Raw genomic sequence first — 25,092 nt, 5'->3', positions numbered from 1 at the left:
CTTGACAGCTGCAGCGCCCGCAAGACCAAAGCAAAGGAACGCCGTTGGGCGTCTGACGGGCCTTGAGTCTACATTTGTTTATTCGCGCTCCTTCTCGGAGGCCCGAGGAGTGAGTTGTTACGACTTGACGAAGAAGGGCCGCGAGTTGGCCGTTGGCAGCAATGGCGATTCGATTTTTTGAAGGATGGGGCCGTACGTGATCATTCTCCAGAACGATGGATTAGAACATGGCTAACTTTGGTTTCAGGATTTGTGCCGATGATCGGATACCATCATGTGTTGATGATTGTGATTGCTGTGGCGATTATCTTACTATGTAAGTGCATCCTCGAGGATCTGGCTGAATCGGCCATGTGAAGAATGTGACTAACGATCGATCCTCTGCAGCGCTCCTGTTGGCCGGATGTTCTTCATCGTCTCCACAAATTCCTAGCATCTTCCTGATCTCCATGTACTATGAGAAGTACAAGCCAACCTTCAACCTGGCCCAGGTCTTCCCCGACGAGATCACGGCCATCTCCCACATCGTTGGTACAGCCGAACTTGAGGTCCGCGTGGGATACTTTGGTATCTGTGTCTCGCCAGATGGGGGAGCATTTATCTGCAATGCGAACGCCACTGCCTTGGCAGAAATCGTGACCACGGAGCAAGATCCCATGAACTTGATTTGGGTCGCTTCAACTTTCAAGGATGCGGTCGTGTTCCCGTATCTCCTGTGAGTGGCCTTTCAACCAATTTTTACTCTGTGGTAATGCTAACCTGGTCGTAGAATCGTTGCTATTGTCCTCGCGTTCTTCTGCTTCCTCCTTCTGGCGACGTTCCCCGGCTGGCACGAGGAGGTCGACGAGTCCGGCTCCGAGCGCGAAGTCAAACCCTTCCCCTCTCGACCGGTCTCCCAGGCCGCCCTCGCCCTGATTTTCGTCGCCTCCGTGTTTGTCCTCGTGTCCGTATTATGGCAACATACGGCATCCGTCGCCGCAAGCACCATAGCCCAAGATATGGGCAATGGCAGCATCAAGAGTGGTGTCGGTACCTCCGCCATGGTACTGGGTTGGTTCGGATTCGTGCTCATGGTCGTTGTCACGATCGGTCTTTTGGTGATGATTCTCAGCATCAGTTTGATCCGGAAACTGACCGACGATGAGTGACGGGTTTGATTGTTTCTTTGTTTGGTTTCTCTTTTCAAAACTTGCATTTATCCCACCCCAACATTGCGATACGCACCTTCACCTCATTACACCATATGGCGAACGACACGAACGGAAATGAATAATATCGACGAGCGAATGAGCATATGGCTCGAACGCAACAGGATGGACGGAATGGAATATTTATGGGATGCCCCGCGGAAATTTGGATTACGAACATAGCAGGGGATCAGGATCTCCAAATACCTACCTTCCTGGACTGGACTCGACATATCCAGTATGGAATGGGCTTTTACCGGGCATTCTCAAAAGGAGATATGCCGAAAGGGCATAGAATGAATGTCATTTTCCATGGGCTGGGATTTCAACTCTTTTTCTTTTCATCTTCTTGGCTCTGGGCGTTTTCTTTGCCATGTATAAAACCAGCACTTCTTGTCATGTTGTATCCACTTGTTTGATTTGGAAAGTTTGGAGCGAGAGCCTTGAATATGAGCTCAGTAGATGCTAGTCAAATACCATGAAAAATTATGAAAAGACATCCATCCAAGTATGCTCATTGTCCATAGTCATGGAAAGTAAGAAGATCTCATTGCGCTGCATAAGTCATACAAGACGACACTAAACCACCGGGAACCATCATATCGCACTTACGAATGATCTAAGTATTCTCCACGCCGAAGATATTCATACCGACCTGCGCCTAATCCTTCTCTGATGCACGCCATGCCAGAAAACAACCGTGCGTGCAAAGTATAGACTTGAGCAAACCGCACCCCCAGTAGAAGCTCATGCTAACCATGTCCCGACGCCATGATAAAAAAAAGTAAAGAGACTCAGTAATTCATAAAGCCACCACCTTGTTCGTCGTGTGATGCATCATATCCACTGGTATGATCATCAAGAGACCGATACCCCGGGTGACCCCCAGCACCACGACCGCGGCCACGAGCTCCGCGAGCAGATCCACGTCCACGGCCAGTGCCCCGGCCTCGGCCGCGATGAGAGCCTCGACGATGGCCATCGTCATGGTGAGAACGGTTCTCCCCGGCAAGACGCTGATAAGGGTTATAGTTGTTGGAGCGACTGTCATAATCGCCACCCGGTGGATACAAAATCTCATCGTCTCGCTCCTGCTGGAAGCGGCGCTTGTGGCTCTTTCTCGCCGGCTGGCTCTCCCATTCGCTGTCTTCTTCAACCCGCAGTACAGCCTTCTCTCCAACGACAGTTTCAAATTCCAGAGCTTTGTCAGCCGGAACGGGGTGCCAGTTTTGAATTTTCCCTGCCTCAGCTGGGCGGACGCCTTTGCGGACAGCCAGGACGATCAGAGGTGCAGGGCTCTCCGTGAAATACTTCGCAGATGGAGGAACAGGCGAGACACGAGCTGCCCACACGCGATTCTCAAACACACCTGTTCCAGTAATCTGCCACTTTAGTTTGTGTCCCATGCCCCCAGCCTTGTTCCGGATGGATTTGGAGGCCGGCCGAGGAGTGATCATAATGCTGTTAGCCAAGTATTTCAAATCATTTGATTCAGCCAGGCCTGGTGGCAGGATCTGGACCAGAAGGTCTTGTGTCATGCGGTTGGAATCTTCCTGGGATATCAAATATGCGGTGTAGAAGACGGTGCGCTTGATCCGCAGGCGGTTGTATGAGGCCTTGCCATTTCCCATTGGGGGGTGGTGCAAGATGCCATTGTGGGCATTGATCATGCGCTGCACTTCGGCAGTTTCAGTTACGGGGTCAAGAAAAGTGCATCCCTCGGACACCTGGATGACTTCGGCATTTATGGGTCTGCGCGGTACGGGGCCTTGTCCAGATTGGAAATCCCTGTTGAGGCTCTCGAAGAAATCTCTGAATCCTTTCACACTGGTATGACATTAATATATCGTCAGGGTGAAGGCGTCTTGCACAAAACAAAAACTTACTGTTTCACGCGATCCTCGTAGACACGAATATCTTCAGCCTGGCTATAGGTGAGAATGATGTCCTCGAGGAAAGTCTGTTTGAAATTCATGGTCGACGAAAACCGTTCACTATTGGGACCAACTTCAGGCTTCAGGCCGATCAGGTCAAACTCGAGGTTCCGACTAGCCACCATTCGCTTGATGATGTCTGCAAATCCGAGCTCACTCCGGCCGGTCAGGAGCACGGTGAGCGCATCTTTCTGCTGCATGCTGAGCGTCACAAGGTGATACTTTGAACGAGTCAGCCTTCAATCTTTGAGCGGAGAGCTCAGTAGTCCCACAATTTGTTCATTCCACCACCCATTCCAGCCGCGCGCTTCCTCGACATCCGCTCCCTTGCCTGTGGCGAAGAGGATGTTCGGGTCATGCCACCATCCGCCATTCACGAAGCACTCCTGTGTTTGAAGGAAGCCGATGGTTTGGCCGTTCCATAGTTGTGGGTTCGGAAGAGGACTCAAGAATACTATCAGCGTTCCAATGTCAGTGTCCAGCATCACGGCCATGCGATCTGTAGATCCTCACAGGTGTTGTCGAAATCATAAACGTGGATGGAGCGAATATCAGAGACAGCTGTTGCAGAAAGAGAAAACTGTTAGTTGAACAGGTCCGGTGTCAAAGCTGTAAGTATACCAACCTGGTAGCTCTTTGTTCAAGACAGACCACCGCTTCAACGAGGTAATTGTGCGACTCAACGGCTGGTGGCCATTATGGACAGGCTCCTTCACAGACCCGTATGCCATGGCAGTAGGGTCGAGACGTGAACGAGTCTCGGAGATCACAGCTTTGGCCGAGCGCAATCCGCCAAACATTCTGCCAGTGTCTTGGTCCTGGTCAGGTTTTAGTTGAGAGGCTGTCCAGGTCAGTTCATTGCGTGGAAAAGAGAGTTGAGCCGAGGAAAGTGGACGACAGAAGAAGAGACAAAAGAGAAGAGGAAGAGAGAGCAAGAAGAGTGTGTGGAGGATGGGGAGATCAGGCGAAAGAAAGAGGCACCGGAATTTTGCCGCTGGCAGATCACTTGCCGCCTGCGCCAGCCAGAACACCTACACCAACCTACACCAACGAACCAACCAACTCATGTCACACTCCTCCGCCCATGGCAGACGATGTCGATCTGCGCCAGGAAATCCTCCAACGAACACTCCAGGAGGTAGCCGATGAGGAGTTGGAGAGTGTGGCCAATCCTTGCGTCATCTGCCTCGACTCCATCACCGAGCCCGGCGTCGCTGTGCCCTGCAACCATGCGAATTTCGATTTCCTGTGTCTTGTGAGCTGGCTGGAGCAGCAGCCGAACTGCCCACTCTGTACGAAGCTCACAACTCGCCACTATGGAACGCTTACTGATCAAATAATAGGCAAGAGCGAACTGACCGCGGTACGATATGACCTGAAATCACCCCAAGGTCCGAAAGTATACAAACTACCACCCCCAAGCACCAATCTACCTCCCTCTGGCCCTCCTACTCGACCACGCCCGCCCTTTCGACGTGGCGCAAGGCCACCCCGACGCGACCATCCACGCCCACAACCCCCGCAGCCCGACGATCCACTGCTGCGCCGCCGCAATGTATACCGCCACCAACTATATTCTCTGCGAGTGGGATCCAACCGACTATCACAGTATCGCGAGCTGACGCCGGACCTATTCAACCGCGACGAGGAGCTCATTTCGCGCGCTCGAAAGTGGATCCGACGAGAACTGCGCGTCTTCAGTTTTCTGAACCCAGAAACAGAGGAAGAAGAGCAGCGCCAGGGCCGGGTGTCTCGACCGGGACAACAACGGCTGGAGAATCGCAGGGCGAACAACGCTGAGTTCCTGCTCGAGTATATCGTCGCTATCTTGCGCACTGTCGATATGAAGGGCAGTGCTGGGCAAGCGGAGGAGCTGTTGCGAGATTTTATCGGGCGTGATAATGCTCGCTTGTTCCTGCATGAGCTGCAAGCGTGGTTGAGAAGTCCGTATATCTCTCTTGAAGACTGGGATCGTCATGTCCAGTATCCCAGTTCCCCGTCGAATACCCCCGACAGCGGACCGCGGGAGTCTGGTGGGTTGCCTCGTGGGCCGGCGTCGGGTTCTGGCCGGGATAGACCTCTCGCCGAACGAGTGACCAAGCCCCGATCATCTCGGCGACCACCATATCGTTCGAGATCTCAGGACGCTGCTGCTCGTGCACGGCGACTACAGTATGCTCGGGCCCGGTATGCTCCTGATTGAGCCCTAGAGAGCTCCGACGGATGGCTGCATTATAGACATTATGACCTAATGAGACATGTTGATATAATCGTAAACTTGGACTTGAACTGGAGGTACTTGCAGTGCGAGTATCACACTTATTTGTGGCATTCATGAAACAAGTAAAGCTATCTAATCCATGCTCGCAGTCAATGCAATCGTTATTCATAACTCTCCAGCATCAGCATATCTTCTATCTTCGCCGGAAACGACCTCCAGTCTTGGAACCTCTGTTCCGGATTTTCAGGGCCCGAAAGTTCGCATGAGTCTGAGGATTGATTTTTCGGGACTGAGGCTTCTTCTCTTTCTTTTCCGGAGCGCCTAGCTTCTTCTCCGTAGGATCTTTGGGTTTTGATTTCACCGCAGAAGTCACAGCCTCCTTGATACGCTCAGAGAAACTCTTGGACCGGGCAATAGGCTTGGATTGCTCCTCATAGTCAGAGTCGCCATCAAAGTCGACCTCTGGATCTGCGTTCGAGTCGAGATCCGGCTCAGACATGGTGTGGAGGGAAGTGGCATCGCCTTCATCGTTTTCTCCCAGGTCAGCATCATCGTTGTCCTTCTGCTTGCTCGGTTTCTGTGTCTCTGGCACCGCCGCCAGTACATCCTCGCTCTCATCCTCATAATCAGATTCTGCAGGGGCAGTAGGTTTTGGTCGCGAGGCAACTGGCCGCATAATTACTCTGCGAGTCGTCCGCTTCTGGCCCTTCTTCTTGTAAAGCGGGCGATGCTCCTGCTGGGGTACCTGGCTGTCCTCAATCTCAATATTGCCGGCCTCTTGTTCCTCTTCAAGCTCACGGAGCACATCCCACTCGTCATCCATTCGTTCTTCCTCCATGTCACGGAGACCTTGAACGAGATGCGATAGCCCTTTACTCGCGAACTGAAGTGGCTTCCGGGAGACAACTGGACTGAGGCCCGGGCCGTTCTGGTTGGCAGTAGCGGCCGGGTAGCGACCAGAATTGGAGCGGCGTAGGAAAGATGGTGTTTCTGACTGGGGTGCTCCCGGGGCTGCTGGAGGCGGTAGATCCGGTGATCTATTTTCTTCTGCTTCTTTACGGTCCTCCGCCTCTACCATCGCGGCATAGCGCATTGTTGTGGGAGTCGCGAACAGATTCGCCAAGTAAAACTGCTTGGTCGAGGAGGCTGGGGTCCGAGCCATCCTCGGTGTTTCCTCCTGCTGTTCTTCTTCTGGTGCCTCTGGGATCCTGTCGACCGTTTTGCGTTTGGATGGAGTTCGGAAGGCGGCTGCAAGCGTGTTCGCCTGCTTCTTCCCGGACGGAGTTGGGGCGCTTCCGCCCGACTCGGATAGAAGATCGAAGAGTCCTAGGGTTTTCCCATCGCGTTGGGGAGTTGGCCCAATTGCAGCTTTCAGAGGAGATGGCGCTGGCATATTTTGCTGGTGTGTGCTTGGACTGAAGAGTTTGCGGAGCGTCGACGGCGAGTCGTATGGGTCTAATTGGGATGGATGGGCATTCGTCGTCCGTTTGTGAGACGGAGTCGCGAATATGCCCTTGGCTGACTTGCGCGGCGCAAACTCGACATGCGACTCGGGGCCGGTAGGCGATGCATGCTTGCGTTTCTTGGAATGATCTTGGGCTTCGTGTCGCTGATTCTCGCGTCGAGCTAGGGCGGACTCGAGGGACTTGAGTCGACCGTATTCCTTGTATTTGGCGGCTGATGAACAGAGGAAATAAAAATCAGCGATTCGATCAACACAGTTGGTTCGAAACCTCAAAACTCGGGTGCCTGGACCTACCGATATCCGCGTTCTGCTTGATATCCTCCCTACCGGCTTTCTTGCCGTTGTTGGCTAATGAGAATGCTTTCTCCCATGATTTTAATTCCGCGCGCAAGTCCACAGCCTGACTGGCAACCTCCGCACGAGACCCCAGGGCGTGGTCCGCCATTATCGCATGGTGTGGTTGGGTGTTGGTGAAGAGAAGCTGAGCAGAGAAGAGACGCGACCCTACTTAACGCGGTCTGACGTCGCGTCACGGGTGGGCCTGAACCCTACATTTGCAGCCACTTGCTTGGGCACATCGTCGTAGGTACTAGTAACTACTAGGGTCATTTAATACTCCATTTGTTCCTGGCTGAATATGTCTACGCCTACTAGGCTGACATATTCCTTGTTAGCCTTAGTTCCTTCGGCAGCAGCCAGCGTTTCTCTTAGCTTCGGATTAACCCCCCAACCAACCACCACTGCCACAATATGTAATCTCACCCCGCTGCTTGCTTTGGAGGTCAGAAGGGCCGAAGGAAGTTCTAATCTATAGGAATTTCAGATAAAAGGAACCCCCTCCCCAACAATTCTGCCGACAAAAATCACCGGCTCACTGTCAATTGATCACGCAACATGGCCCCGCCTTCTGGAGAATCCCTATTAAACGCAGAGTTTGACGCTCTTGTGAAAGAACAGCTCGAGCTATGGAAAGTGCCAGGCCTGACCATCGCAATTGTCCATGGCGCCAACACGTATTCCAAGGTAAGGGCATCCTCAACCGAGGCATGTACCCCAATACTCACGTTCAACAGGCATATGGGTTCGCCGAACTCCCCGACAAGAAGATGACGACCGATGCGCTCTTCTCGACCTGCAGTACTACCAAGGCATTCACTGCTGCAGCGACGTCCATGGCAATCCAGGATAGCAAAGCTACCGCGTCGCCTTTCGACTGGGACACACCAATGTCCGCTCTGATTCCAGAGGATTTCGTGCTAGCTGATGACTACTACACTAAGAACGTCACGATCGAAGATCTGCTGTCGCATCGATCGGGCATGGCACCCTATATGTGGGTGCCGACCTGTAATAAAAAGGACGTGACGGTGCGCGAGACTGTTCGTTCGTTGCGAAACCTGCCTCTCTCGCAACCCCTGAGAACCAAATTTCAGTACAACAATCACGGGTACATCGCAGTTTCGCACGCTCTTGAGAAGCTTACAGGAGAACCCCTGGGCAAAGCGTTGAAGAGCCGGATCTGGGAACCCTTGGGAATGAATGAGACCTACTTCTCCATCCAAGAGGCCAAAGCAAGCCCGTCAAGCGCACAAAAGTTCGTCCAAGGCTACAGTTGGCATCAGACCGACGAAGGCGGCTCCTATAACCCGGAGCCTGCTATGTCTTGGGATGCTGTCACCGGTGCCGGCTCTATGGTCAGCAATGTTCTTGACTATTCGTACTGGATACGAGAACAGATCCATAAAACTGGCCCGCTCAAGGGCCACGACTCGCTAACGCAGCCTCGGGTACTTCACTTTGAAAGTGGCGGCATCAACCCGCCTGGTCCCTGGCATGCGTATGCGTTAGGTTGGTTTTGTGACTACTATCGTGATCAGCCTTTCTACACCCACGCTGGTGGCTGGCCTGGCTTTGGTTCCCTGGTGGGCTTCTTACCAAATAAAGTCTTTGGCTTCGCCATCATGGGCAATGCTACCTCGGTCCAAAATGTTGCATTCGCGTTACTCGTGCACCTCCTGGACAAGATCCTCAATCTTCCAGATGATCCCAAGCATAACAAGGAGCTTGCGGCATGCTTTGCAAAGCAACGCGAGGAATGGGACCGAATGGTCTCACCCCCAAGCTTGGATGATGTGAAGGCCAAGTTCTATCCTTCTTTGCCTGATCCTCCATTGCCTCTGTCCTTGGCAGTGGAGAAGTATGCCGGGACATACACGCATAAGGCGGGTGGTTCGGTTACCCTGACGGCCCAGGAGGGTTGTTTGACAGCAGACTTCTCTGACAGGCCTATCGCGGTGCGCCTGGACCTGGTACATGTGAGTGGAGAGTTCTTTATTGGAAAACTATGGAACCCAAGGAATATCCATTTTGAGCAGTTCCCTGTGGAATTCTCTGTTGGTTCTACAGGAACGGCTCATAAGATTGGGATGCTCCTTGAAGCTGCTTTGGGCGGAGAAAAGATCTGGTTCGAGCGCAAAGAATAGCTTGCGATGACTTAGATCTTTAGCTTCTATTCAAAAATCAGTGTCCCATCTATGTTGAAACTTCGACGTTACTCTAGAAGCACTGTATATAAAAAATCCACAGCTGCTCCGCATACGCACTAAAAAACCCACAGGCCATCCTCACCAGCTCGTCAGCCCTCTCGGCCTATCAAACCCACCCCTCAGCTGCGTCTCGGGGTGCACCACCTTCCCCTGCAGAATAGTGTAGTTAACAATGCCCTCGCAATGCTCAGGCCGAACGCGTGCCAGCCATATCATCTGCTGCTGCTTTTTCCGATACACCAGCACGTTAGCGGAGAACTTGTGTCCGCCCACGTGCGAGACGAAGAAAATGCCCGCACCGCCAGGCCGGGTATCATCCGCATCCCTGTCCAGTCCGCGCGGACGCAGGTGTCGCTCGAGTTCGCGCTTGATAAGCGGCGCGGTAATTCCGCAGCGCGCATCTCGCCGCCGGTGCGAGCACAGCAGGATCACGTAGTCAAGCTCACAGGGGCGCTCACTCATGCTAGATGCGGGGGAGGCACCGTTCTCCCTCTGTTGATCGACTGCTGGCGTATCGACAAATTGCTTAATGAATTCGGGCATGTCTGCTGCTGTGACGTGGTCCACAAAGGTAAATGATGGGAGAATTAGCACCGTTGTTGCTTGCTGGGTGGCGTCTTGCGAGTTCTCGTGGTCCGGGACTTGCAGATTTGAGGCCGAGACCATAATACGCTGGTATCCAACTTTAACAAATATCCATAATAGGAAAAGGGCAAAAGAATCATACCCCATGTTTGGATTTGGCGGAAGGCTGATCGAGCGCCTCCATCAGTGTCCCCTTCTCTTGCTCGACCTTTTCCTTCCAGTCGGATCGCCCCGTGGCAACAAGGACATGGGCATGAAACTCCTTAATGTGGCCATAGAGAGGACGCGAGGTCTCAACCTTGACTTTGGATGGAAATTGAATCGTACAATCTGCACAGTCCTTCAGGCAGTCTGCGCCGTCGCTTTTAGTATCCACTGTTGGGAATAAATATTTGTTCTCTTTTTCGTCATTTTGACTGGCAGGAGTGGACTTGGGCCCGAACGAGAGCAGCGAGCGCAGCATGGTTGGAGTCAATCAAACGTTATACCTCAGCCAGGTTGTTTTGTTGAATTGATTTTGGGGGAAATTTTTATGTTTACTTCCGAGGTGAGTTGCGGCTGCCTGCGGTAGATTATAACGTTCCTCGGCCGTCGTCGATATCTAGTATCTCCGAACCCCGAAGCCGAGCTCGGAGACAATCTCCAAATTCACAATTTCTTTTCGGATTCGCGATTTGACAGCCTTGACTGTAGCGAGCGAGCTGGATAGTGCCGCCTGCCTGGAATAAATCACCTTCAATAGGTGCACAGAAGTGCAATCCATGATGCCTGGTGGCCAGAGGTGTCAAAGCTCAAGCGCCCGAGCTTTTAGGGTTATCGCAGTTGTTGAGGTCTATGTATGGATTGAACGCGGACATCATAGATTAGACGTTTTGCAGAGCTATACCTAGGTAGCTACCGCTAAAATATGAAAGATGGGCTTAGATGCTAAATGACAAGCGCATGACCTGTAGATCGGGTGGGTATCTATAAGGGAAGACAGGCATCAAAACAAGATGAAAATGCTAAAGATCCAACCACGAAGTTTGTTCAGAGGAACTCTCAACCGAAGATGACGGTATCGGCTTGTGAGTAATAGAGGAACGATGGATCTTCTCAGACTGCACAGTAGACGCTGTAGACGCTGTTGGGTTATGTGAAGACTGGACAGGCTTGTCCGAAGACGGGGCAGGCTTCTCCGAGAACATGGCAGGCTTTTCTGAGGACGGCACCGGCTTCTCTGCGGACGGCACAGGCTTCTCTGCGGACGGCACAGGCTCCTCCGATGGAAGACCAAATTCTTTGGATATGAGATCAGCTAACCATGCCGGTGCTTCACCAGGAGTGACCAATTCCTGAGACGCAACATTAGGATTAGTCGTGGAATTTTCCGATATTTCATGCTGGTTTTCAGTGCCCGGCTCGGTATTTCCAGGGTCCGGCTGGGTCGCCGGAACATCAGGGGTATCGGGAACATCAGAAACAGGATATTCAGCAGGCAGCTCAAAGATTCCTTCCGGTGGCTCGGTTGGCCGCTCAGAATGTAATTCAGCTGCTTGTTCATGTGGTTGCCCCGAGACGAGTTCAGGAACAACTCCAGCGGGTGTTGGCTCGGCCGTGAAAGCTTCCAATCTCAGGACGCACATCAATGGCTCAGCCTCGGGCGGAGGAGGCACTTCGCCCCCCAATAGTTGTTTTGGAGTGACCTTTCGGCCGTACATCTTTTTGTTGGCAGAAGCCCGTTCCCCGAGCACGCCACCCTCAAGCGTGAGCCCGCCGTACATACCACGAGTTTTGGAATAAGCGTACATGCCCGCGAAACCTTTACTGCTAGCCATGGTACCCGCCTCGCCGCTGCGTCCAATGGGGCCGAAAGCAATGCTGATATTTCCACTGAGAGTCAAAGAACCGCCCTGGGCGAACTTCTTCATTTCTCGCTCGGTGTTGACGACAAAGACAAAGTCAGTCAGCTCCATCCCGAATTGGCCGCCAACTCCGATGCCTCCGGTCGCAATGGCTGAAGGAGCTGACCAGGTGCCGTCAGCGAGTCGAGCGACGATCAGCCCGGATCCAAACCGGACAGAGCCCAGAAATCCAGCTTTGAGGGATGTGAAGATCACAAGGCCCTGTAAGCACATTAGAACCTGTTCGGCTTTATCTCATTACAAATCCTCACCTTTGCCCTGGAGAGAACGCTCCGGGGAACTCCGCCATCCAGAAATGTCCCACCGTCGAGAGTGCCAAATTCCTTCGGATTGATGAACGAATTCAAAATTTTGCCGGCTTTCTTGCACTCCTCTGTTTGGATATTGTGAGACTTATCCTGGCTCCCTTGGAGTCTATAGGGAATAACACTTACTGGATAATGAGGCCGGCAGTGGATTGTGGAACGGATTGTGCATCCGAGACCTTATTGACTCGGAACGCACCGACGACATGGCGTGAATCAGGAGTATATTAATGATTATCAAAAATATGTCTCCCCGAGGGATTCACACGGGCCTCAGAGGGGTAATTAAGGCCTATGGTTGGGCGTTGGCGCAATCCGAAAGGCTGAGCAAGTAACTAAGCCCCTTTTCTGACGGCGCGGCGGAGAACATGCAGAGGTGGGGGCCAAGTTCTGTTTTTGGAGGACTGAAGGACTAGTGTGTGAAAGAGGCTCTGTGGTACAGTCAGCATGCAGTTCGAGAGCCTCAACGAGCCGCTTTTCTTTTGCTATTAGGGAACCATACTAGGCTGAAGGGTCATAGGTGGGGACTGTTTGGTTGTTGGTAGATCGCGGGAATCGATCAGTGCGTTGCTAAGAATAAAAATTTATTGCAGTGTTTGTAAGCACAATTTGGGACTACTAGTTAACTAAGTTAGTTTAACTTTACCAAGTAACTATTCTTTTCTAGGAAAGCCGGGCCGAATCGTGCTCTTGTCAATGCGACCCTGAGAGGGAAATAGGTGCGGGTAGTTATGCAGGGGCATAGATGCTTTGGAAGACAATTTTGGATCGCCGTAAATAAATGAACCACCAAGAGAAGATCTCTCGAAACAGCCGTGGGCGGCCAAAAAAAGAGGAGCCGCAGTGGGCCGTCCTTCAGGAATGACGGGAAAGTGGGACTGATGGTAGAGGCATTATTATTTTGCAAATAGTGATCGAGATCAGACGAAACCCCTTTCAATCCATTTAATATATCCTCCAGGCTCTATCTAGGCAACAAGACAAGAGAAGAGCAGACCGAAGTGGGCCCAACACGTAAGCCGTAACTAACCTAAACTCTCGCTCGAAAAGCTCAGAGCTAGATTGTCCCTCGGCTCTCATCGGAATCATAATAATTCCACCATGCTGGGATTGCGTCGCGCATGTATCATCTTCGTCTGTGAATGATAATGGCGGACACCCAGGGCCCTCCGCCCGCTGCGCAGCCCGAGAGGGTGCGTAAGAGACGCCGGCGCACCGTGGCTTGCACCCAATGCCGCAGTCGCAAGTTGCGCTGTGATCGCGAGTATCCCACCTGCGGGCGTTGTCTTAAGAGCAGAACTCCCAATAAATGCTCGTACGAGGATGGTTTTCTCTGGCAGCAGCCCACCACCGTGTCGGCCGTTGCCTTTGCCTCCGATCGGGGTTCCACCATATCTGCTCCCCCGCGAGTTGACCGCACGCCCGTCCAAACGCCTCCGGATTCGGGGACAGGTACCATGTCAACTCGAACGGAATCCTTCGTCCCAATCAATGAATCTGCTCCGCCGGCTTCTCAGGGGCGTCGTGGCTATCATCTCCATCATGATTTAGACCATTACAGTAATCATGCTCTGCCGCCGTTCCGGACTCGGCCGCCACGCGAACGCCGGGATTGCTTTTTGGAAACTGTTCTAGGCGCACCCAAGGCAGCTGTGAACCAGGAACCCTATGCGAACTCCGGGGTCGTGCAGCGACCCAAGCGGCCTGCCCCCGAGCTGGACATCACCGTCTCGGCCCAGGCTGATGAGGCCGATTACGGTGAAGAAGAATCAGACGATGCCCTTTCACCATCGCAAAAATTGGATCTTTCACCTCGCATGATGATGCGGGGCCGGGAGACTAAGACACGCTTCACTGGATCAGGGGTTTATGCCAATATCGTAGCACAGGTATGTCTCCTGCGCCGCTGTCAAGCTTCAAGCAGTGTTTATTAACCGCAACCTTAGTTTTTGGACATCCGATCTTTTGCTGAAGAAATACGGCTGTCCAATCCAATTCTCTCACAACTCCGTCCCGACCTGGAGAGGGTCAAGAGGGGGCTATGGAAGCGGATTCCTCTTAATGAGCCATTCCCCGAACCCACCACGGCATCACTGGTATCTCTCTTGCCATCTCGTGCAGTCGTGGATGAGCTGGTTGGCTTGTATCTGACTTATATCGAGTCTACACACCGCATCTTCCATGCCCCAACTTTCCTACAGGATCTTGACAAGTTCTGGGCCTTGGTTGATACACCCAACATGGCGTCCCCCATGTTTGCGGCTCAGCTCCTGTTGATGCTCTCCTGTGCCTGGCACCTCGCCGACCCAGTCAGTCTACAAGAGAAGAATGGGGAAGAACTCAAATGCTATACTCCCGTGCAGTGGGTTCTGCATGCCGAAAAATGGATCGAGAACTTGCACGTCAAGCGACCGGAAATCAATTCGATGCGAATCTCTATACTCTTAATAAATGCACGGAATTGGCACGGAATGAAGCACAGCCAGGCCTGGCTCGCCACGGGGACTCTGGTCAGACAAGCCATGATGGCTGGCTATCACCGTGACCCCAGCCGGTACACGAAAATCTCACCGTTCAACAAAGAGATGCGTCGGCGGATCTGGACGACGATTGTTGAGCTTGATTTGCAGGTTGCCTTTGACCGGGGCATGCCACCGTCCGTGCAAAGCTCAGATTACGATGTTTCCTCCGTTCTGAACATCAACGATAACGAATTTCACGAGGACGCCACCGACCTTCCGACGGGACGGCCGCTCAGCGAAGTTACGGATGCATCTTTCCAGTCCGTTTTACTGCTATCCCTTCCGCTCCGTCTCAAGGCTTGCCATTTAATGCACTCGCCGCGCATTAGTTGCCGATACGAAGAAATCCAGCACTTGGACTGGGAATTAAACCGACATATCGCGCGAATTCCCGCCTGGACGGCACTAGAAGGCATCGACGCGGTGACTCAACACAAGGTGAGCCTGTGGAAAGCGCTGATCGAGACCAAGTTGGCACAAACCCTCTTGTCGATTCACACACCGTTTGCCATCGAGGCCTGGCGGGAGTCATTATTTGTCCCGTCTGCAAGGTCTCGCATGGATGTTGCGAGCAAGATACTTTCGACACAGCGACAGCTTCACGAATCATCGAGGCCGTTGTCACTGTGTCTTCTTGGTGAATGGACTCTGCAGGCCTATATGTCGATCTGCCAGATTTTACACGCAGGAAAATCTCAGAATGGTATGTTCTCACTTCACTGTCTGTTCAATGGCATACTGACGAGTTCTAGCTCCTTACCACCAAACATCCACCATGTCTTTGATCCACAATCTTCCCGGCCTTCCGGAATCGCTTATATCTCTTGTGGAAACCACCCTGATCTGCCTAGAGGGCCGATTTCTGCTGGTTGTCAAAGGAGCGAAGGACTATTTCTTTCTGTCGACAATTGTGGCGTTGGTCAAAGCCAGACTATGGCCTACCCAAGCAGTCATGTACAAGCAGCAGGTAGTTGAACGGATTCTGTCTTTTGCGCAGACATTATTTTCTCGCCATGCCAACTGCGAGCATCTGGGCACTCCCGGGTTGGGCAGTTTCAAAACCAATCAGGTTTGCCTTTGTTCAATAATAAGCGTCTTGGTGAGATTTGACTGACTCGACTGTAGGTGGCTGCCTTTACCGCTACTCCTGGCATGGCCCCCGTGTTGTCCTCAGAATTGGAGAACATCCTTCCATCAGCAAATCTCGGCGTAAGCATCAGTCTTTGTCCCTCGCCTTTGTGCCACCCTAACTTTTTTTTTCCTTTTCACTATACAGTCCCCAGATAATTTCGATCCTTTTTTGGATGTATTCGATTGGGAGGATCTAACCGGATATGCACTCGTCGACTGATCTCTTTTTTTCTTATTGCCCCTTTCTTGAGCCGGTTGGTCTCTGTACTATATCCCTTTGATTTCATCCGAATTTCCATTCTCATCACATGGTTCTTCTGTCACTTATGCCATTTTGCGTAATTCCTTGTCGTCATGCCATCATCCAAATTCCACCTATGTACATGCATATGGCACGGGATGGCCCACACCGAGATCATCGCTAGGGGGCGTCGATCAGGCTTGGCTTCCCCGGGTCTGCAAGGAGCAGTCGATCACCAGAAGGGTCCAATTGACAGAACAAAGTGAGTGGTCAGACCCGATGGATAACTACCGGGTTCGCTAGGTTTTTGAACGGCCGAGACATCCACTCAGCCTCCAAACGCCCAGTGTGTTGTCCCTTTTGTTGCTGCCTTATTAATCCAACTGCGCCTTGTAGTGGGGCCTTAAGGGCTAGACACGCAAAACAAAGCACGGATCACACCACGGAGCCTCCGGACGCTAAGTAGACCAGTAAGCGAAGGTATCACTGAAAAAGATTTCTCCTCGTTATCGCGGTTGCAACACTCCATTTTCCACCAATGATAATATGTGGTACCTCCCCGATCAACCCCTGGCGCCACGTCTAACTGTCCCGCTGCGACAGGGGGTTCAGGGCACGGGCCTGGATACCTTGGGATACATCTAGCCCCACAGTATTTTAGGTCGTCCGGCGGGTCACTTCTTTGTATTTCTGCCCAGAAACGTGTCAGCCTAAAAGATTCTAAAAGGCTTGGCTACTATTTAGTCTCGATCGATAGAACCGATAGGACCCTACAGGGTCCTAAAAGAAAAAAAAAAAGAGACTAACTACACACCACCTGCTTTCCTTTTTTTTTTTTTTTAACTCTCCCTTGCGTGGTCGCATAACTACCATGTGCGCTGCCCTTTTTTCTCTTTACCATCTTCATCGTCTGAACCACTTCCTCTCCTTTCCCAACCTCCCCTTTCCACCTCACCCTGGCTGGCAAAATTAACAGCCTTGCAAGATGCGCTGATTCTAGTCAGCCATATTCTTCAGGGTTGTTCGTTTCCGCCAATTTTGGCCGGCCTGGGCTTTAGGTACATACGTCGCTCAATGCCACGCATTCTGTGGCTGCTGGCCACGTTCGTGGTTCTGATCCAGGCGGCTCCCCCGTTCCCATTCGGGGATGAGGTCAGTCAGGTCTACGAAACAACCGATACTCTCCCGCTGCCCAACTTGGGCAACATTGTTGCACACGATCCCAATATAGTCCAGTCCAATGGCTTCTACTATCTCTTCAAGGGTGATCCACATCTCCCCTTCTTCAAGGCCGCCAATATGAGCGGGCCGTGGGAACTGGTTGGCCATGTCTTCGACAAAGCCAGCATTATCCAGCACAAGGGAGCCCGCAAAAGGCCCTGGGCTCCGACGACTATTGAGCACAATGGCATGTTTTACTGCTATTACACGCTCAGCACACATGGCTCTCGCGACAGCGCCATTGGTGTCGCCACGACGACTACCCTGGACGGCAGTGCGTGGACAGACCACGGCGCGGTGATTGAGACAGACGGGGGCAAGGACTCGGACGTTTACCCATTCAACATCACCAATGCCATCGACGCATCTTTCATCACCGATCAAGCGACCGAGGAATCGTACCTGAATTGGGGCAGCTTCTGGCACGATATCTGGCAGTTGCCGCTCTCAGCGGATCTATTATCTATGAAAAATCCTATCGACCCAGACGCGGTGCAATTGAGTTTTATCCCGCACAAAAAGTCAAAGCCCGAGGAGGGGTCATGGATGAGCTACCACGACCCATATTACTACGTGTGGTTTAGCCACGGCAAATGCTGTCGTTTTCAGAAAGGATTTCCTGGGCGGGGTGAGGAGTACAGCATTCGGGTTGGCCGGTCGCGAAATGTGCGAGGGCCCTTCGTGGATAAGAACAATAATCTCCTCCTTGATGGTGGAGGCACGGTTGTCTATGCCTCGAACAATGGCAAGGTCTATGCCCCTGGCGGAGTGGGCGTGTTGCCGGGCATCAACGCCTCCACATCCGATATTCTATATTTTCATTATCTGAACACCTCAATTGGCTTCACAGATCAGGTATGCATGCCAAAAACATGGGACCGGATGAATGGGAATTAACAACGTTTCCAGGATGCCCATCTGGGCTGGCTCTATCTCAATTATACCGACGGCTGGCCGGTCGCAGTCCGAACGGAAGACAGCAGCAACGTGGGGTCGTTGCACTGCCTTCCCCGGTGGTCCTATTGGATGATATTGACGAGTATGTGGAGTTCTCAAGAGTTTCTGAAATGCGGAGTTGCTAAATAAGAGGTTACAGGTTTATGGTTCTACATTTGGTTATAGATGGCGGTTTTCCTTTTCTTTCCAGCGCATCAATAGAGCTTTATGTCGGCGGGGTTTGGGCACCGGCATAGCATTTTTACAGGTTATTTAGCGAGCATTTGGGGGTCAAAGTATTATTCTCGTTTTAGAAGGCATTCTTCGTCATATCAGATCCACACACCGACTGCGCCTAACGACACGTTTCTTTTTTTGCCTTCTTCACGGATCCCATCCGCCGTCGACATTATACACTGCTCCTGTAGTGTATGATGAAGCATCACTGAGCAGAAACAGCACGGTCTGCGCGATCTCCTCGGGGGTACCGAGGCGCGGAATGGCGGTGGGCGTATCAGTAACCTTGCCCTGAATCCCAGTCGCTTGATCCAAAAGAGGTGTTTGAATCGCGCCTCTGCAGCATCATATCAATCAGCGATTTATCATCAAGCACGAAAAAGAAGGCTATACTCACGGTGCGACAGCGTTAACCCGAATCCCAGGCCCAACCTCTTTAGCAACCGACCTCGTGAGTCCAACAACCCCATGCTTCGTCGCCGCGTACGCCGCATGCAATGGAAACCCTCGCATGCCCTGAATGCTGGACGCATTCACGATACTCCCCTTACCGCCAGGCGCGGAGTCGGCAATCGCCCGCAGCTCCGCTCGTAGACAGTACATCATCCCCGACAGATTCACGCGTATCAACTTATCCCACTCGTCGTCTTCCAGCTCGGTGAGCTTTCCCACACCGTGCTGCTTGCCAATTACGCCGGCCATGTTGGCCGCGCCGTCGAGCCGGCCGAACCGCGAGACTGTTGCGCTGATCCAGCCGTTCACCGAGGAAGAAGAGCTGACATCCACCACTGTTGTCATGATTGTGGAATCTTCGCTGCTGCCTGTGATTTCGGAAACGGCGTTGGTGAGACACTCTGCGGAGATATCGGCGAGGGAGAGGAGGGCGCCCTGGGCGTGCAGTTGGCGCGCGACAGCTAGGCCGATGCCTCTTACGCCCGTAACGGCGATAACTTTTCCTTTCAAGGAGTCCATCTGAAAGAGATTTTGAGGGATGAGTCGACTAGAATGATAGTGGGAGAGAATTCTTAAAACAGTCTCTGGTTTGTGTTAACGTGGGGTGTGCATCATCCCGCGGGCATCGGTGGCGCTCCGGGTTCTGGGTCTCATGTGGAGCCGGGTATTAAAGGACCCAAGCAGCGGGAAAATCGGCTGAATGACAGTTGAAGGAAGAGAAGGCATATAATAGCTGGGTAGTTGAAAATGGTCTTTCCATCAAATACTAATTAGGCTACTATACATGAACAAAAGCATTGATCCATTCCAGCCCGATTTACCTAAATCTCCTGGGACCATGCCAGCTTCACCTTCGTCGGATGCTTCACTTGCAGCGTTACCTTGGAAATTGAATCACGATACAACACTTCATGCAGTGTTTTACGAGACTGTTCCAGACTCATATCACCTTCTGCGACAGGATCGCAGCGACCCGATCGGAAGAGCACCGCCATGGCCGCCACAAACTCCACCTGAGACATCTTCATGCCAGGGCAAACTCGCGGTCCGCCAGACCATGGGATGAATGTACCTTTCGGGGGTGTGATGATATTCCCAGAGTTGTCAAGCCACCGGGTGGGCTTGAATTCTTCCACATCTGCGCCCCAGATATTGGGGTTAAAATGGATACTTTGCTGTGAGACAAAAATGTCCATCGGGGGTGTGAGGACATGTTGGGTGCCGTCTGAATCAACTAATGTCTGTGTTTCGCTAACCGCTCGGGTTGAGTGCAGCACGGGCGTGAAGTGGCGTAGTGTTTCGAACTACAAGGGTTGGTAAGTATTGCACTCAATCAAGTTGGAAAGGACAAAACAAACCATGACAGCTAGGGTGCGCTGACACTTAGGAAATGTTTCCTCGTACTTCCATTGCGAGATATCCGGGAGCGTGGCAAGTTCCTCACGCATCCAGTTCTGCCATTCCGGATGCGCTGCTAACAGACACACCGCATAGCCCATAGTATTAGCAGTGGTGTCGAACCCGGCGACACTGAATATAAAGAGGTTTCCACTGATCTCGTCTTCGCTCAGAGTCAGGGCCGGTTTGGCATCGGTACCTTGATCCGAAAACTGCACCAGGGAGCTGAGGAAGTTATTTCGGGGACCGGGTTCGTGCTTGGCAGTTTTTCGTTCGTCATTCAACATGTCTTTGGTGTATTGGCTGATTTTCTCCAAATGGCGACCCAAAGCTTGACGAGCCAGCGGCATGAATGACATCTGCAGCAATTTATGCGGCAAGAAAGCGGCCTCCGGAAGCATATCCGTGATCAGTGCCATTGCACTAAAATACCCTGCTCGGCCATTCAATTCTTCCTTGGAGTGAATTGGAAGCTCGGGGAGCCACGGTTGAGCTTGGCCATATCCTGCTTGCCCTAGTACATTGATAGCAAGGCAGCGCAAACCGCTTAATGTTTGAGAACCAGGCCGTTTGGACAGATAGTCCAGCATCTCCTGTGCTTGCTCACAACTTTCATTCCATACTGCCTCGCTGATCTTCTCATTCAGATTAGGTGCCACGATGCGGCGTTGTCGTTGCCTGTCATCACACATGAGCATAAGAGTATACCTTGAACCAAACCGGAAGCCACGTACCAGTCGTCGCCATTCGCCTAACATCGTCAATAAATGAATCCCTTTGACACGAAAAGCAACTTACCTGGAGCACATTAGATCCTAAAAACCCCATCATCCGCTTCACAATCGGCGCCTGTACAAAGTCCTTCCTTCGCTGCAGCACAATATTGCCAAGCGCAGGATCGCCAACCCTGTCTCTGAATTAGGACCAAACACAGATGAATCTTCATGTTGTGGGAGCATACCACAAGGCACACTGGTTCAGTGTGACCACGACAAACGCCGGTCCTAGTCGCTGATGCATCTCCGCTTTCCTGCGAAACTCCCAACCGACCGACACAATGTCTATCCGCTCGTAAATCCATTCGGGTAGATATTTCTCGAAATACGGTCGCAGAATAGAATTCAGAAGCATCCACGGCACGCTCCTGGTTTGAATGGGGACAATGTAGACGGGGAACCCGCTGCGACGGCCAATTATGTAGAACCTCAGGAAGGTAATCAAGGTATGTAGAACCCATATCAGAGCCAGAAGGCCTGAGGCGTATCTAATGGTCAGCTCCATTTTTCATTGAAATAATAATGTACTCCTCGAGGGGAACGGCAGGCATAAGAATGCAGACAAGCGAATAACTCAACATGTGACCAGACCGAGAACGAAAGCGAGAACGAGCCAGCTAAAGCGCAGATCGGGAATTTTGCTGATCCATCGGCCCCGCAGCCTTTTTGGAGAAAACGTCCTGTATTATTAGATTACTCTCCAGACATAGGGCACGGGGTGAGCACTAGTGGGTTTTTACCGCTCTTCTTCATTTGTTGTGTGTGTATGTCTCTGACAATTGGGTTTCCATCGAGCAAAAGCTATGTGTTGTGACACGCGTTAAACCCGAAAGGAATTGGCCGGTGCGGGGAAGGCTGGCGGGCACCGGCAACCCTACCAGCGAATGGCCTTTGAGTGTACGCGATCAAATGTTCGAAATTCTGACCATTTTGACTACATTTATCTACTTCTATTTTATGCATAAGTCGGAATAATCATTAAAACGACCATCAGGTGTTGCTGCTTGATTTAGGCGGACTTATGCGTCCATCAAGGTTGAGAGATTTCCCCACAGCTTTGCATACTAGCTTGTGTGGATTCGTCGGATTCCTACCAGTTGCTGGGCTTGTCTTCCTCTCCAATCCGAATCGCATTCCGTGTCATTTCGCGCAAGATGCTCGATCGGCAAGACAATGGCCCGATCCAACTTATATGGCAGTCCGCGGTGGCGGCCTCGGACCATCATGGCACAGATAACAAGTTTACTGAAGGTGGTAAACTGCCCACTGAGAGATGTGCTGACTGTCGGATAGCCCAGACTGAGCCCGACGTTGCCACTAGATGAAAGTTAGGAAGATATTGACCTTTTAAACCGTTTGTAAAACATGAAGAGATACATACTATGCGGAGACCACTTCGAAGAACACCGAAAAGACAGAAAACGCCTGTCAACGTTAGCTGCAGTGTTCAGATCAGATTTCATACTGAAGCTAACCGGATCTGAATTATCCATGATTCTCTCAGCTTCGGCAATGCAGATGCAGAATATACCGAGAAAAATATACCACAAGTCAAAGGTGAGTTGGTTGCGGATGTGGGCGAGAAAATAGGACCGACCGTCTCTCTCATCGATCTCGTTCGCGAGCGAATAAACCCCGAGCGCCTTCTCTTCAAAGACGTTTGAGGCTCTGACACCGAGTGCAATAGGGAATATAGAAATATACATCATCACCAGCAAACTGATTTGAACAGCCGGATGCACATCTGCCAAGTTGAAAATCGAGGTTCCAGTGTGTCGGGAAGAAGCAGCCTGAAAAATTGTAGCAATGATGCGTTGACTGAGAGGAAGATGGTTGGCTGCTGAATTGTGCAAGTCTAGTACGAGGATAAGGACAATATCAATGAGATTCATAGCAACCAGGATGCCAAACAGAAGCCATGTGGTTTGGCCCGGGAACAAAAGTGTGTAGCAACGTCGGGGATGGGATAGTAAGAAGCTAAGGGATTCTTTGCGAGATGAGTACTCCGGGCATAGTTTGGACATGATCCAGATGACCAGTCGGAGTAAGCATGGGTAACAAGTGTTCCCTGCATAGGCTAGAAAGCTCATGAGAAGTAGAGGGTAGGTGGCGTCTTGGAAGTGGATCATCGAGTCTGGGGTCAAGGTAAATCCGAGATTGTTGACCATTGTTTGAGCCGAGTAAATTCCCCTGTATAGACCATTTTGTCTTAGCATGACTTAGAATCGGGAAAGAACTCACCACCAGACTTTGTCCTGGCCACATTCTGCAAGGTATTCCTGGTAATTCGGACTGGTGTGCTGCATCCAAGGAACGAGACAAATTGCACCAAAAAGATGAAGGCCAATGAAATAACCTGTCTAGTTGTTAAATAGCTGATCGTGCGTTTATTATTGCGACTGGAGATACCAATGACGACTTTAAGCAACAGTTTCAAGCTGCGATATTCAATCCCACCAAGTTTCTCTCGATCCTCATCAGTCAATTCGTAGAACTGTGAATTCCGATCTAGAGTAGCTTGGGCGGAGAGGATTGGCAGATAGTTTGTCTGGGATTGTGGTATTCCGTGTGAAGATGGAGGCCGGGAGATTTGGCTGCGATTGCGAGATATACCTAGTACAAACATCATGGACGCGGCTCGTTCCAGTGTCAAGGTTGTAGAAATCAGCCGGTCAGTCCATGGAAGCATAAATGGCCTCCTAGCTGGACGATGAGACCTAAGAGATTCTGGAATTTATTGGCCATGTCCACTTAGAGATAGTTATGGCAATTCACCTTCATCGCTTTGATCATCAACTTCCAGGAGAGGGCTTCCTATTCATAATATGAGACAACAATATTAAGTTCATCAGACTTGACAGACTAACCTCTGTCACGTTTCCAAGGCGGAGGTATGTATAGAGCCTTGGCGTGATCATCATGCCCTCGCGGACGTGGATCATCTGCGAACTGAATGCTTGTACCAATGTTAGCGCTAATACCCTCTCCTGTTTTTATATTGCCGGTATGTCCCCGGTTCTCACTGGGGCTACTTCTAGAATTGTAAGCAACTCTGTTTGTCTTTCCTATCTCCATCAATATGCATACCCCGCCAGGCTGATTGAGCCGTAATCCGTAGTTCTGGAAGAGCCACCTTCCCCAGTATTCTCACAAATGCGATTATTAATGAGAGCAGGATTGACTGTATCCCTCCTCACTGGGTAGTCGGTATCTGCCTTCACGCTACTTGCTGCACTTTGATCTTTATAGTGATCCCTTCTCAAAAGACTCGGTGCTGTGATAATCCAATAAAGTAAGTACATAATACATTTTTAATAGGAATTAAAATGCGGCAATATGCTGTATTGTACCAATTTCATTTAGGTGTTTCTCAAACCACCATAATCGCACAACGACGACAGCAATATTGATGAGCATCAAATTGCCCAGTGTAGGGATGACGTAAAGATAAACCTGTTGATATGTTTTCAGAGCCTTGAGGTCAATGCTACTCAGAGGATTATTATTAGCTAGTTATAAGTTCCACTGAATGCAACAGCTTGTGGGACTAACGTATTCATTCCTGACAGCGTAGCAGCGCTGGCACCGAAGAAGTAAGCATCAACGGCCCGAATGTTGCCATTGGGATAGAGGATAAGTAAACTCGAAAGACTGAGAGCAATAACCCAAGCATCTGATTCAAATTTAGCCAAAGATAAGATACTTGATCTAAGTGGTTGCGCTGACAATGTAAAGCGAGAAAGTTCAAGGAAGGCTGCCACATCGCAGGCGGTACAAGACGGCTGGAGGGAGGCGAAGAAGGAATCAATATGAGCAATGATTCTGTCCTAAATACCTAATACTTAGATTGATTGCTAAAATTTTCCCTCATACATAGAATGGAATGTCTGGTCATATGCTTGTGAGAGTGTTGGCGTTGAGGGATTTGCAAGGCCCAATCATGGTTGCACGCGATCTCGCTAAAAGCATGGGGGTTATTGTGCTCAACTAAAGGAATTACTTTCTATCGATTGGGAAGGTCATGATCAGA

At 51.2% G+C, this 25,092-nt stretch overlaps 13 protein-coding genes across 13 annotated transcripts; 5 read left to right on the top strand and 8 right to left on the bottom strand.

Annotated features, from left to right (window-relative positions):
* Positions 1-161: 161 nt before the first annotated feature.
* On the top strand, positions 162-1,148 carry N7474_005692 (Fig1 domain-containing protein; the record flags this gene model as incomplete). Its single annotated transcript, XM_057197107.1, has 4 exons — positions 162-192; positions 248-316; positions 388-715; positions 770-1,148. 4 exons carry the CDS (start codon positions 162-164, stop codon positions 1,146-1,148), a joined length of 807 nt encoding a protein of 268 aa, XP_057054503.1.
* Positions 1,149-1,981: 833 nt separating this feature from the next.
* N7474_005691 (rRNA 2'-O-methyltransferase fibrillarin-like protein) lies at positions 1,982-3,921 on the bottom strand (the record flags this gene model as incomplete). The annotated part of the gene is made up of 4 exons (XM_057197106.1): positions 1,982-3,014; positions 3,074-3,342; positions 3,394-3,565; positions 3,773-3,921. The coding sequence occupies 4 exons, from the start codon at positions 3,919-3,921 to the stop codon at positions 1,982-1,984; spliced, it is 1,623 nt and encodes a 540-aa protein (XP_057054502.1).
* A 284-nt stretch (positions 3,922-4,205) lies between these two features.
* N7474_005690 (RING finger domain protein) lies at positions 4,206-5,324 on the top strand (the record flags this gene model as incomplete). Its single annotated transcript, XM_057197105.1, has 2 exons — positions 4,206-4,413; positions 4,465-5,324. 2 exons carry the CDS (start codon positions 4,206-4,208, stop codon positions 5,322-5,324), a joined length of 1,068 nt encoding a protein of 355 aa, XP_057054501.1.
* A 211-nt stretch (positions 5,325-5,535) lies between these two features.
* sld2 lies at positions 5,536-7,252 on the bottom strand (the record flags this gene model as incomplete). The annotated part of the gene is made up of 2 exons (XM_057197104.1): positions 5,536-7,019; positions 7,102-7,252. 2 exons carry the CDS (start codon positions 7,250-7,252, stop codon positions 5,536-5,538), a joined length of 1,635 nt encoding a protein of 544 aa, XP_057054500.1.
* A 449-nt stretch (positions 7,253-7,701) lies between these two features.
* On the top strand, positions 7,702-9,290 carry N7474_005688 (Peptidase S12 Pab87-related C-terminal; the record flags this gene model as incomplete). Its single annotated transcript, XM_057197103.1, has 2 exons — positions 7,702-7,830; positions 7,881-9,290. 2 exons carry the CDS (start codon positions 7,702-7,704, stop codon positions 9,288-9,290), a joined length of 1,539 nt encoding a protein of 512 aa, XP_057054499.1.
* Positions 9,291-9,431: 141 nt separating this feature from the next.
* Positions 9,432-10,401, bottom strand: N7474_005687 (sucrase/ferredoxin-like domain-containing protein; the record flags this gene model as incomplete). Its single annotated transcript, XM_057197102.1, has 2 exons — positions 9,432-10,025; positions 10,081-10,401. 2 exons carry the CDS (start codon positions 10,399-10,401, stop codon positions 9,432-9,434), a joined length of 915 nt encoding a protein of 304 aa, XP_057054498.1.
* Positions 10,402-10,942: 541 nt separating this feature from the next.
* N7474_005686 (uncharacterized protein) lies at positions 10,943-12,355 on the bottom strand (the record flags this gene model as incomplete). The annotated part of the gene is made up of 3 exons (XM_057197101.1): positions 10,943-12,043; positions 12,094-12,215; positions 12,277-12,355. 3 exons carry the CDS (start codon positions 12,353-12,355, stop codon positions 10,943-10,945), a joined length of 1,302 nt encoding a protein of 433 aa, XP_057054497.1.
* Positions 12,356-13,289: 934 nt separating this feature from the next.
* On the top strand, positions 13,290-16,020 carry N7474_005685 (putative C6 transcription factor; the record flags this gene model as incomplete). Its single annotated transcript, XM_057197100.1, has 5 exons — positions 13,290-14,036; positions 14,094-15,372; positions 15,422-15,738; positions 15,795-15,878; positions 15,946-16,020. 5 exons carry the CDS (start codon positions 13,290-13,292, stop codon positions 16,018-16,020), a joined length of 2,502 nt encoding a protein of 833 aa, XP_057054496.1.
* A 1,095-nt stretch (positions 16,021-17,115) lies between these two features.
* Positions 17,116-18,159, top strand: N7474_005684 (uncharacterized protein; the record flags this gene model as incomplete). Its single annotated transcript, XM_057197099.1, has 1 exon — positions 17,116-18,159. The coding sequence occupies one exon, from the start codon at positions 17,116-17,118 to the stop codon at positions 18,157-18,159; it is 1,044 nt and encodes a 347-aa protein (XP_057054495.1).
* A 423-nt stretch (positions 18,160-18,582) lies between these two features.
* Positions 18,583-19,407, bottom strand: N7474_005683 (SDR family NAD(P)-dependent oxidoreductase; the record flags this gene model as incomplete). Its single annotated transcript, XM_057197098.1, has 2 exons — positions 18,583-18,772; positions 18,833-19,407. The coding sequence occupies 2 exons, from the start codon at positions 19,405-19,407 to the stop codon at positions 18,583-18,585; spliced, it is 765 nt and encodes a 254-aa protein (XP_057054494.1).
* A 302-nt stretch (positions 19,408-19,709) lies between these two features.
* N7474_005682 (cytochrome P450) lies at positions 19,710-21,567 on the bottom strand (the record flags this gene model as incomplete). The annotated part of the gene is made up of 3 exons (XM_057197097.1): positions 19,710-20,192; positions 20,247-20,964; positions 21,248-21,567. 3 exons carry the CDS (start codon positions 21,565-21,567, stop codon positions 19,710-19,712), a joined length of 1,521 nt encoding a protein of 506 aa, XP_057054493.1.
* A 559-nt stretch (positions 21,568-22,126) lies between these two features.
* N7474_005681 (putative potassium uptake transporter) lies at positions 22,127-23,751 on the bottom strand (the record flags this gene model as incomplete). Its single annotated transcript, XM_057197096.1, has 5 exons — positions 22,127-22,379; positions 22,444-22,487; positions 22,538-23,252; positions 23,304-23,418; positions 23,472-23,751. 5 exons carry the CDS (start codon positions 23,749-23,751, stop codon positions 22,127-22,129), a joined length of 1,407 nt encoding a protein of 468 aa, XP_057054492.1.
* A 632-nt stretch (positions 23,752-24,383) lies between these two features.
* On the bottom strand, positions 24,384-24,844 carry N7474_005680 (uncharacterized protein; the record flags this gene model as incomplete). Its single annotated transcript, XM_057197095.1, has 2 exons — positions 24,384-24,549; positions 24,615-24,844. Coding segments are annotated over 2 exons (396 nt in total), but the record flags the coding sequence as incomplete, so codon positions are not given.
* Between the last annotated feature and the right edge of the window lie 248 nt (positions 24,845-25,092).

Source organism: Penicillium riverlandense, assembly GCF_028828495.1.
Source record: "Penicillium riverlandense strain IBT 135883 chromosome Unknown utg000003l_segment0_segment0, whole genome shotgun sequence".
NCBI lineage: Eukaryota > Fungi > Ascomycota > Eurotiomycetes > Eurotiales > Aspergillaceae > Penicillium > Penicillium riverlandense.
This window is presented reverse-complemented; position numbering and strand designations above follow the sequence as displayed.